This window comes from Heliangelus exortis, chromosome 30 (assembly GCF_036169615.1).
Source record: "Heliangelus exortis chromosome 30, bHelExo1.hap1, whole genome shotgun sequence".
NCBI lineage: Eukaryota > Metazoa > Chordata > Aves > Apodiformes > Trochilidae > Heliangelus > Heliangelus exortis.
The window spans coordinates 4,020,147-4,031,671 of record NC_092451.1 but is presented as its reverse complement, the minus strand read 5'-3'; the positions used below and the strand labels follow the sequence as shown (position 1 = coordinate 4,031,671).

Genomic DNA, 11,525 nt, shown 5'->3' with positions numbered 1-11,525 from the left:
TGAAAATACACAGGCTAAAAAAATCAGAGGCAATGTAAGATGGAGAAACACAGCAGTTCTGCCAGTGGATTGAAGTGAGTGGGTATGGGCCCAGTGCTGACGTGAGAGGAAGGGATGAGAATAGAAACCACAACAGATGGAGGAAAGAGAAGAGGTTTTCTTCAGTTACTGTTGATAAAATGCACGAGTCCACACTGAATCCTGGTCAGGGTAAAGTGCCAGATTTTGCAAGGATAAAGAGATTTTACAAAGGAAAAGGAAAGTGCCAGTGGCTTGAATCCCCCTGCTCAATGTCTCCCTTCCTTGGAAGGGAGGAGATGGTGGTCTCCCTGGGGTTGTTTTTGGGAGGCTGAGCTGGTGTGGCAGCTATAATAAGCTGTCTGCACAGACATGCTCACTGGAGCACTGCCTTCATCCCAGCTGCTAAATTTAGGTCTCTTCCAGCAAAAGAGCATGTGCAAAAAGGCACTGGGTTGAGCTGTCACTGTTGTATGAGCTGGAAAATAAGAACCTGAGAGGGCTGATGAACGTGTTATAATAACTGTGCTTTTGGCATCAGAGTCCCTGGGGATAAACACAGTGAAGGCAAAACATGTATTATTGTGAGGTTGATTTCCCTCGGGGTAAAACCCAAGTCCCTTCCTCTGGAGGGTTTTAACTTTAGGGTGGTGCCATTTATTAGGGCAATCACCTGCATGAGAATAATCCCTGGTACAGAAATCATGGCTGTTTGTGATGGAAAGGGGAATGACACGGGAGACCTCAAGAGGGGCAAAGGAGACACAAAACGGGTCAGAAAGCCCCAGAAACAACTTGGGGGAGGAACAGAACCTCTGGCTCAAGCCTGCCACTGCCTGTGTGCTCCACACCGCCGTCCCCCTCGCTCCCCCCTTGGGTAAACCCCTTCAGAGGCCGTCAGACAGACAGACAGACAGACAGACAGACAGACAGACAGACAGACACCGGGCTGTGCTCAGGCTGCTGCCAGAGAAACCCGGAGCTTTTCAGGGGCACTGCTGGGGAGCTCAGCAGCCGCCTGAGCCGGCCAAGACCTTTTCTCACAAAAGCCTCTGTATAACCCCAAATGTGCAGTTCCTAAACGTGACTCAGGCTCCCCGGGGATCCTCTGCCTGCTCTGGATGACAACCAACAGTTTAGGGAAGGGCAGAGGAGGAGACCAGGGCTGGATTCGCCTTCCTGGCAGGGGTGCCGGAATCCCAGCTCTGCGGTGGCCGCTCCCACCCCGCGCCGGGGCGGGGACTTTTCCATCCAGGGCCAGAGACCGGAGCTGTCCCCATCCCTGCCAAGGCACCCACCGGGACCGCAGGTGAGTGCCGAGCTACCTGGGGGTCCCCTTTGGCAGGGGGAAAGCGGCTGCCTGGCTAGAGGTGCCAGGGAAAGTGCCGAGCACCCATTCCTGCTCGCCCGACCCGAGCGGGACAGCCCTTGTCTGGGCAGCCCCCGACTGGGACCACAGTGCCAAGGATTTGGGGCACTGGGACAGCCCCGGGAGGCACAGGCTGGGGTGAGGAAGGGCAGAGAGGAGGTTGGGGGAAGCTAGAAGATGGCTGACTCTTCCCAAGCACCCGGAGCACAGGGTTTGCTTCCTCCTTGTGCCGTGCCCGAGCTGCAGCCTCCCCGGGGTTGGATGCTGGAGCGGGGTGCGGAGCAGCTGGGGGGTGCACGGCTCGAAACCAGGCGTACAGAGCTCTGCTGACTCGGTGTTATATTTGTGTTCCCTTTGAGGGAGAGTGGCCAGGCAAAGGTCATCATGTGGGAGGTGCTGGGATAAATATTTCAGCTGGCTGGGGAGATCCTGGCCTGAGCTGCAAAACTGGGCTGGGGTCAGGACCAGTCACCAGGTGCGGGGGTAGTGGGCACACTAGGGAAGAGCCATGGAAAAGTTGATCAGGAGTAGGGTGTGGGTTTGTGTTCCTATAATAATGTCTGAGTAAACGGGGACTCGATGAAAAAAACAAGTCAGACAAGTCCAGGGTTTGACCTCACAAGGGGATGCGTCCCAAAATGTTTGTTTTTTGCTCCAGATCCTGGAGGTAGGACTGGAAACATGGGGATGACCTTGAACTTGGGGGAAAAAAACCCTCTGTTGATCTCTTGTTAAGCTGTTGGGAGCTTTGCTTGCTGGGGAGCTGCATGTGCTCTGTGCACAGTCAGGGGAACATCTCAGAGCAAGATTTGAACAGGACAGCATACATGGGACTTTTGGCTGTTTTCTGATAAATTAACTTTATTCTGGATCCAGCTTTTAGATCTGATTAGCTGAGAAAGCCTGCCAGGAAAAGGTCATCCATGGAAAAAATTTGAATAATGGGAGAGGTGCCTCGTGTACCTGCACGCTGCCACCTGGCTCTATCAGCAAACTCTGGGCTTTATTCTGGGATAAAGCAAATAACATCAGGTCAGGGATCAGCCAGGACACCTTAACGTTTGCTAACTGACTTATTTGCAAACGTAGTTTTAATTCTTCAGAACACCATTGTGCTGCTCCTCTCCTGAAGCTCCTTTGCCCCGTTTGAGCTGCGGGCCAGGAACTGTGTTAAGCTGCAGAGCAGTGACAGATCTGACTGAGCAATCCCTTTCTCTCTGTACTACCACAGGGAGTGGCCAGGAGAGTTTTATTCATCTCCTGACCCAGCTTGAGCAATTTGTGGAGACGCCTTCCCCTGTCCAAGGGAGTGAGAGGGCTGCAGGGACCAGTGAGCTGCCAAGCACTCCAACCTCAAACTGCAGTTGCTCATTTCTTCTGGCACCACAGACCCAGAAATACACTGGGAAGGAAACAAGGCAGTCAGGTATTAGAATGGTCTCCCAGGAGGAGAGGTTTTAAGTCCCAGCTCACCAGGGTGCTGAGGCATCTCAGCTAAACAATAATATTACTAATAATAATAATAATTAATAATATTAGCAGTGTTGGACTAGGTGATCCTTGAGGTCCCTCCCAACCTGACATTCTGGGGTTCTATGAAGCAGCATTTACAGGGTGCACAGTGGGGGTGACAGCACTGCCCTTTGCAGTGCTCTATTCTTTATTTTCCCAGTGACATTTAAACTGGATGAAGAAACTGGAATCTTACAGTCAACACACAGTGTGACATTTCTGTTGTAACTTGATACTGCAGGAGCATTTGCCCTGAATCCAGTACATGCATCCTTCCCTCATGTTTTGGGTTCTTTCTGCCAGCTTATTTGCACTCTGAATTTTTCTGCCTCCTGCCTCCTTTCCCTTATTTATTGACCTTTCTTTTGCCCTCTATTTGACTTGCTAAACAGCCTAACATTCCTGCTGCTGTGTACAAACCCAACTGTAAAACTGCAGCAGGAAAACATCTGTGAAATGTATCTGGGTAAAGCAAATGAAGCTGGCTTTTTATCTCTGTGAAAGATGACTTCCCTGAGGTCAGAGTTTGGCTACTGAACTTGATAATGAAAGGAAAGGAAGCAAACTCAGTGCTAATAATTTTTTGCACAGTGTAAAAAGGGAGAGGCGACCTGGAGAGCTCTGGGGAGTGCCTGTGCACAGGAATTCTGGGGTTTTAAGAGTCATGTGAAGCATGAGCAATGGCACTCCTGTTCTTGCACAACTTTCTGGGCTCACTGATAGCAGCAAGAGAAGAATTAAGGAAAGGTGATGTCAGCTGCTGGCATCACTGCTTCTATTCAAGGGCTTTAATGGGGGAACCTTGGCTCATGCTGAGCTGGACTTGCAGGGAATGAACCTTGTCCTGGTACTTGATATCCTGTCAAGTGACCAGGGACATGGGAAAATACTTCAGGTGTGTGCATGTATGGGCCCTGTGCATGAAAGCAAAATTACCAGCAGAAAAAAAGAAACCCTAGGCAAATGGCACATGGGCTTTTGGGGTTTTTTTGAGGGTATTTACAGTCAGTTAAAACTGCAGTCCTGCAAGGAATTACACATTGCACTGAACTGAGGAGATGCTGAATACAGATTTTAAGTAACAGGGAAAATAATTCTGTCCCAGTCCTCGAGTGAGGTTATCCTTTGAACCTTGGTGTTGTCTCTGCCTCCCAGGGAGCACCCATGGGGGCTGTTAGCAGGGTGCAGGCACCCTCACCCTGAGTCACCCTCGGGCTCTCACCTGGCAAGGCCAAAGCAATGGAATCGAGTCTTTTTTTTGTTTGTTTGTTTGCTTTTTTTTGCCCCAAGGGTCACATTGTCTGCTTCTCCTTATAGCCTCAGCCTGACTGTCACACAAGCAATGGACAAGAAATTCCTGAAAATACTGCTGCTAACCACATCCCTCTTTCAGACAGGGTGGATGCCCTGCCCTGTGCTGTTGCAAGGCAGACTTTGTTCATCTGGTACAGGACTGGAGACCCAGGGTGTTCAGTAGGGCTGCTCAGGAGCTGTTCCCAGTCCTCAGAGAAATTAGACCAGCCCCATTAAGTGTCTGGGGTAGGTACAGCAATTAATTATTTGCTATAAAACTAACAATCCTCCTGGTTTTTATTACAGTTGTCTTAACTGCCTGGGGACTTGGACAATAGCAGATTGATCAGCCAGGAGAGCAATGGTGAGTGTGTGTGTTTGCTGTACCATGCTGTGCCAAGGGCTTGCTCTGGTCAGACAAAGATGGGGAGTGTAGCTCAGATAAGAACCCAGCAGGAAGGACTCTGTCCCTGTCTGTCCCTCCATGGGAGGTGAGGTTATCCCTTCTCTCTGCTTCCTCATATTAGAGAAGGCAGACAGGGACACGCACGCTTCTCCATTTGGGGAGTTAATGGAAAATCCTATCAGATATTAGTTCAAAAGGCATTACTTTCTCCATGTAAACTTCCTGGGTGTGTTGTTCTTTCCAGGTTCTACCTGCAAGGAAGCCATCTAGATGGTGGTTATCCCTCTGCCTGTTTCAGAAAGCCCAAACTGCCCTTGTGTTCTCCCTGGCATTAGGGAGAGCCTGGGAAGAGACAGGGAGGTCCCACAGGAATGGCACTGGGCAGGAGGCAGAAGAAACCTGGTTGTGAATCACTGGTTTGAGCAAAACACTGCACTTTCTGGTGTGCTGTTTTTAGGAAATGATGGTCCTTGGCTGCTCTTAGGGAAACCAGGAGTAGGGCTTTGAAGGGAAGAGCTTCTATGATTTATGTGAAAAACTGCTGGGGAGGAGCCTGATCTGGACTAGACAATGATATCAGGCTGCCTGCCATTATTTAATTGGAAACCAGATACTCATCAGCACCAACATGGAGATATTTTTTCCTTTTGATTGTGTCCCTATGGCTTATTTCTTGTGTGGCTGGAAAGTCCTTCTGGAACAAACTGTTTCTCTTTAGAGCAGGATGGAAACCTGCTATAAAATCCCTCGTGTTTGCTGGGTGGACTTTCCATGCTGTCACTGTACTTGCACCTTTTGAATTTTATTTTTTAAAAATTCAGCTCTATTGTATGTATGGATCCCTCTGAGCTGCCTCTCATAACTCCTCTCTTGTGGATTTAGGCAACAGTCAAGGGGGTCTCGAGTTTCAGTGCTGAGCAAGAAGCCCAGGCACTAAGGAAAGCCATGAAGGGATTTGGTAAGTTGATCTCCCTCCACTCTTAAGCCTTCTGTTCTTTTCCCCTGAGCACTGGGAATGTTTTGTTAGAGGGGAAGCCTGGGCATTTACACTGCCCTGCAGGGGCACTGAAAGGAGTCCAGTGGCTTGACCAGACTGAGACTTGAGCCCAACTGGAAATCCAAGTGGTGGCTCTAAAACCTAAATCCTCAGCCAGGCTCTTGTCTCTCCTGCAGAGTGGCACTGCCACGGTGCTGGCAGGGTGTGCTGAGACCCAGGCTGTGGAAGGGACAGAAGGTGGCCCATGTCACACCCTGAACAAGAGCAGAGCTTGTGTCTGGCTCTTGTGCAAGCAGCCTGACTGGTTCCCCTTGGTTTCTTCCAGGCACAGATGAAGATGCCATCATTGATGTCTTGACCAAACTAAATGTTTCCCAACGTCAGCAAGTTCTGATCACCTACAAAACCACAATTGGCAGGGTAGGTGGTCAGCAGAGATTTGTGACTGTGGCTTTAACAGGGCCAAGGGAAACTTCTTCACCCAAGCAACTATTCCTCCAAGGAGGGCTGGAGCATGAGGAAAAGGAGTGAATGAGTTCTTCCTGTATCTCCTCCCAGCTCTTCTCTCTGTCTTCTAGGATTTGGTTGATGATTTGAAGTCTGAGCTGAGTGGGAATTTTGAAAGGGTGATTGTTGGCATGATGACTCCTACCACCATGTACGACGTGCATGAACTGAGGAGGGCCATGAAGGTTTGGAAATCTTCCTTTTATGCTTCTTAAGTTCCGGTCAATTTAGCATAATCTGCCACAATTATGCGTTTGCTATTAATTTATATTGATTAAGTTATATATCCTAGTGACACATCAAAACAGCTGTCATTAGAATCGTGGGTCTTGTCTGTGCGATTCCCTAGGGTGGAGGAACAGATGAAGGTTGCCTGATTGAAATCCTGGCTTCTCGCTCAAACGAAGAGATTCGGCGCATTAATGAGAGCTACAGACTTGGTACAGGGCTGCCTGCAAAGGAGGGGGTCTGGGCAGAGGAAGGAGGAGGCTCTGGTAGCCTTTCAAGATGACAAATCAGCCAATGCAACTCCAGCTGTCAGCACTAGGACTCTTAACAGCCTCCAGGGTTAGAATTTCACCCAGAAATTGAAGCAGTGTAAATAAAGCAGGATGGGGTGGTTATGTCTGTCACCTGCATCTCTCTCCACACATGGATCTATTACCAGCTTTACCCTGGCTGTGCAGCTTGATTTTTGCCCTGCAGCACTAAATATGATGTGATGTTTAGAGCCCTAAGCCCAGTTATACCCTTACCTAGCATGAGGCTGCCAAATGCTGTGGACAAAGAGTGTCCAGGTGTGGTGGGCCCTTTCCTAACAGCTCTGTGTGTCTGTTCCTGCCAGAATACGGCCGTGCCCTGGAGGAGGACATTGTCTCTGACACATCTTCCATGTTCCGAAGGGTCCTCGTGTCCCTCTCAACAGTAAGTCCAGGCTGGGGGCCGTGGGGGTGGCTCTCCCTCTGGCTGATGGATGTGCCTCTCACCCCAGGAGACATTTCAGGCTGGCTCATTTTTCACTCATCTTCCATTCCCCCTCCCCATTTCACACCCAGCTCCTGCAGGGAGAGGAGCCTTGACTCTGGGTCCTGTTCTCATTCTGAAATGGCTCAGTTAAAGTGGATTGCTGCTCGTTTCAAAAGGAAGCATTAATCTCTTCTGAGCCAGATTTTGCAGTAATTGGAGCTTCTGTTCAATTTTAGGGATCCCATTCTGCCTCTCCAGTCACTTGGTTTAACTGGGGAATTTGCAGGACTTGCTTCCATTAGTTGCTCTGGTGCACTGAGTTCTTCATCCTTGTATCTCTGCAGGGAAACAGAGATGAGGGAACATATGTGGATGATGCCCTTGCCCAGCAAGATGCTCAGGTGTGTAGAAATTTGTCTCTTTGCCAGAAGTGTTTTTTCTGGTACATGTGTGGTGCATAGTGGCCCCCTGCTTTTTCTAGATCTCTTTTTTTTTTTTTCTTCAGGGTAGAACAGTAAGCCTGTAGCTCTGATAGAGAGCAGTGTCCTGGGTGTCCTAGAACAGCCTCTTCAGTGTTCTCAGCCAGTGAATGGGGGTGATGGTTCCTTTGCAGCTCTCTGGTGAGAGGTGTCTAGGCAGGATGGGTCTTTGGGAGGGGAGATGACAGAGTTGCTTTGTTGGTATTTGTTGGGAAATACCTGTGATCTCGACAAGCCACAGACCAGCAGTGCCCAAGCACCAAGGAAGTAAAAATCTCATGTTATGTACACCTGGGCCTTACTCTGTTTGTAATGTCTTCAAGTGCCTGTATGAAGCTGGGGAGAACAAGTGGGGAACAGATGAGGTGCAATTTATGGCCATCCTCTGCACACGGAACAGATGCCACCTACTAAGAGGTAGGACTCACCTCAGTGTCCTGGATCTTTTTATTTGTCTGGGGACCTTGGGAGCTTTGAGCTTCTTCATTAACTGCCAGGGAACAATTCCTGAGGCAGCAGGTATCCGAGAGCCCAGTTGCATTCAGTTCTTTTTATTCCTTTCTGAGACCAAAAAAAAGACTTGGGAAAAACATGAGAAGAGAGAACTGCAGGCTGTAAATCTGAGATAATGAAGTGTAGCTCCCATTGGGGCAGAGAGGGAAAGATTTAAGCATTTAAACTGCCATCATTAACTAGCAGTTCCTGAAAACGCTAGCAGCAGTGGTGGGCCAATTAGCAAGGCATTTGATAATTAAAATTAATTATTTTGGTGGGACAGCCCTGATTCAGCTTACAATGTTACAATAATGGTATAATCTTCGTGTAGAATATGAGGAGCTTGATCTTGCAAAGTGATCCTTGGTGGTTTGCACTCTCTACCTCCTGAAGCATCTCACCCAATCCTTATTCCTGACTCTTCCTCCTAGTTTTTGATGCATACAGAGGGATTGCTAATAAGGACATAACAGACAGCATTAAATCTGAGATGTCTGGAGACCTCGAAGATGCTTTGTTAGCTGTGGGTGAGTTCCTCTGTCTACAAAGTCATTAAGTAATTAAGAGATATTGTATCTTGCCCTGGCTGCTTCAGGAGGCAGCTCTCCTTGTCTTTTTTTCAATGTTTTACTCTTTTCAGCTACATCAGGTGAGAAAGCTCTCTGTTTTCTGACATTGTTTGCTTTCCCAGGTGATGCTTTGGTAGCTGACATTTGCTGTCAGTGAGCATTAAAGCCTTAAAAAAATATCTTACTGGGCACAGAGACATCAGTTTACAGGAGGTGACTAAGGATGCCTGCATTGTACTTGCTGTTTGTTGGCCCTGAGCTGCATCCTTAACCAATGAACAGTGAGAAAGTGCTGTAAAAGTTTGGCAGACTTTCTTGTTCAGTTTTTTTTTGCCCTAATTCTCTTGCTCTTGTCTCCCTTGCAGTAAAGTGCATGCGAAATAAACCCGCGTATTTTGCTGAGAGACTGTATAAATCCATGAAGGTAAAGAGCTTTTTGTGCCATATTGCTGGTTTTTTGTGTCTTTTACATTTGCATGATCATGTCAGTGGCATGACAGCAATCATTAGATAAAGAGACAAATGACCATTAACTGGGAAAAAAGAAAATTCTGAGCTTTTATGTGGCCTCAGGAAGCTCAGAGCAATTTGCCAGTGGATCACTCCATGAATTCAAAAGTGCCCTAATTAAGAACAGATCCTGCAGAAGGCCAACTGATAAAAATTCTGTGTCTGTCACCAATTTGTCCAAAGTGATTTGTAGTTGGTTTGTTTCTGCAGGGCTTGGGAACAGATGACAACACGCTGATCCGAGTGATGGTGTCCCGCTCGGAAATTGATATGTTGGATATCAGGAGGGAATTCCTGACCATGTATGGGAAATCCTTGTACTCCTTCATTAAGGTGAGCTTCATTAAGGTGTCCCAAACCAGGACAGAAACGGAGCTGCATTTGCAAAGCAGCTTCAAGCAGACTTGACACCTCTTGAGTATTTTAGAGGAGCTGTAATCAAGGAGACTTTGCATTTATGTACTGGAAATGTCCCTGAATGTTCTTAATTCTTAAATTGACAAAGAGGATACAAACCCTACAACAAATGATATGTGCTGGAAAGAATCCAGCCTTGTAGAAAGCTGAAAAACTAATTGTATTCCTGCTTTCTTTCTAGGGAGACTGCTCAGGAGACTATAGGAAAGTTCTGCTCAGACTCTGTGGTGGGGAGGACTAAAGGCTGCCTGGTGCACTGCCTGGGTGATGGGAAGCAGCTGAGCATAGGATTTCTTTCTTTTTAATTTTTCCCCAATTCCTTATTACTTGCTAAGAGCACTGACAGGTTAGTTAATGCTCTGGTTAGATAACTGCCATTCCAGTTGACCCTTTTGATATTGCTTCTAGGCTTGAAACACCTATTTGTCTACCGAGTGGGCTAGCAAACCCCATCTTAATAATCAAATGTGTAAAAACTAAATAAATCATTTCCTGACAAGCTGTCCCTTTGCCATCACAAAACTGACCAACTGAAGCAAACTGGGATGCAGGATGTGAGAGGCTGCACAGGGCAGTATAACCTCATCAGTACAGTGCAGCATAATGGCTTGCTTCAGTTTTGCTAGATAATTGAAACCCAAAGAAATCAATCATCTAAAAGAAAAGCACATTTAGATCTTAATTTGCTGTCAGTGTGGAGCATTAACAGCCTTGCTGCACTTTATATATGTGTTGCCTATGGATCTTTTGTATAGGGAAGATGTCACTGGTGGCATCAGAATAAACTCTTGTTGCCCTGGTTACTCTTGGTATGTCTTCCTTGACTCACGGGAACATGAGACTGAGGTATTTCTCAGTCATCAGGGTTGTATTACTGTCCCTTCCTCTGGATAAAGTGATGTCATTAGAGTGGTGCCTTTTAAGGAGTGACCTGTCCCCAAACCCACATCCTATCAGCACCACCTGATGCCTCAGCCTGGGTGGATCACCAAACCCCACCAGAGCCTGGTGTGACACCACCAGTGGGGACACTTTCTGCACTTCCACACCAACCTCTGCAAGAGACTTTCCCCCAGACCCTACACAACTACCTGTTAAGCTGAACAAAAATGTGGATCTTGTTTGGCTTAGAATTTATTATTTTTTTTTTGTCTGTTGGAATATAATCCTGTTTTGAAGGTGTCAGACTGGTTAGAATTTGAAGGCACAAACACCAGTATGGCCTACACCCAATTCTGTCACTCATTTTCAGCTAAGCTAGGCTATTGTTGGTTTGAATAGGAGATACTTCTGTGGCCTCTAACAAATTAATTTGCTTTCTTATTCTGTGTGCTTTAATTGGAGATAGATTCCTTAGTCTGGGTGGAAGAGGAGGCAGAGCTTTTTCCAGTTATCCTGAAGCCTTCTGCTCAGTGAAAGTTGTCTTACCCAGTACAAACCAGTACAGCCACCTGCCACCAGGAGCAGGGCAGGGATCATTTCCCTGTGCTGGGCACTGCTGAGGCTGCACCTCCAGTCCTGGGCTCAGCTTTGGGTCAGAAAAGAGACATTGAGGGGCTGGGGGTGTCCAGAGAAGGGCAAGGGAGCTGGGGAAGGGTGTGGAGCAGAAGGAGAAGGGTCTGGAGAAGTTGTGAGGAGCAGCTGAGGGCCCTGGGGGTGTTGATCCTGGAGCAGAGGAGGCTGAGGGGAGACCTTGTGGCTCTCTGCAACCCCCTGAGAGGAGGTTGGAGCCAGGGGGGGTCGGGCTCTGCTCCCAAGGAACAAGGGATGGGCCAAGAGGAACTTTTGGCACAACTCAAGTTGTGCCAGGGGAGGTTTAGGTTGGAGCTGGGGAAGAATTTCTCCCTGGAAAGGGTTGTTAGGGCCTGGCCCAGGCTGCCCAGGGCAGGGCTGGAGTCCCCATCATCCCTGGAGGGGTTTCAGAGCCCTGGAGATGTGGGGATGAGGGACATGGGGTGCTGGGAAATGGGCAGTGCTGGGGGAGCAG

General features: G+C 48.1%; 1 protein-coding gene across 1 annotated transcript; it reads left to right on the top strand.

The window, feature by feature from the left end:
- Positions 1-998: 998 nt before the first annotated feature.
- ANXA4 (annexin A4) lies at positions 999-10,861 on the top strand. The gene is made up of 13 exons (XM_071728928.1): positions 999-1,327; positions 4,499-4,556; positions 5,481-5,556; positions 5,921-6,015; positions 6,174-6,287; positions 6,452-6,542; positions 6,947-7,026; positions 7,413-7,469; positions 7,871-7,964; positions 8,474-8,569; positions 8,977-9,035; positions 9,332-9,454; positions 9,720-10,861. The coding sequence occupies exons 2-13, from the start codon at positions 4,554-4,556 to the stop codon at positions 9,777-9,779; spliced, it is 948 nt and encodes a 315-aa protein (XP_071585029.1). The 5' UTR covers positions 999-1,327; positions 4,499-4,553; the 3' UTR covers positions 9,780-10,861.
- The last annotated feature ends 664 nt before the right edge of the window (positions 10,862-11,525 follow it).

Coding starts and splice junctions, on each gene's coding strand:
- ANXA4 (XM_071728928.1), top strand. Junction 8,570..8,976: donor AGATGCTTTGTTAGCTGTGG/GTGAGTTCCTCT, acceptor TCTCCCTTGCAG/TAAAGTGCATGCGAAATAAA. Junction 9,455..9,719: donor CCTTGTACTCCTTCATTAAG/GTGAGCTTCATT, acceptor CTTTCTTTCTAG/GGAGACTGCTCAGGAGACTA.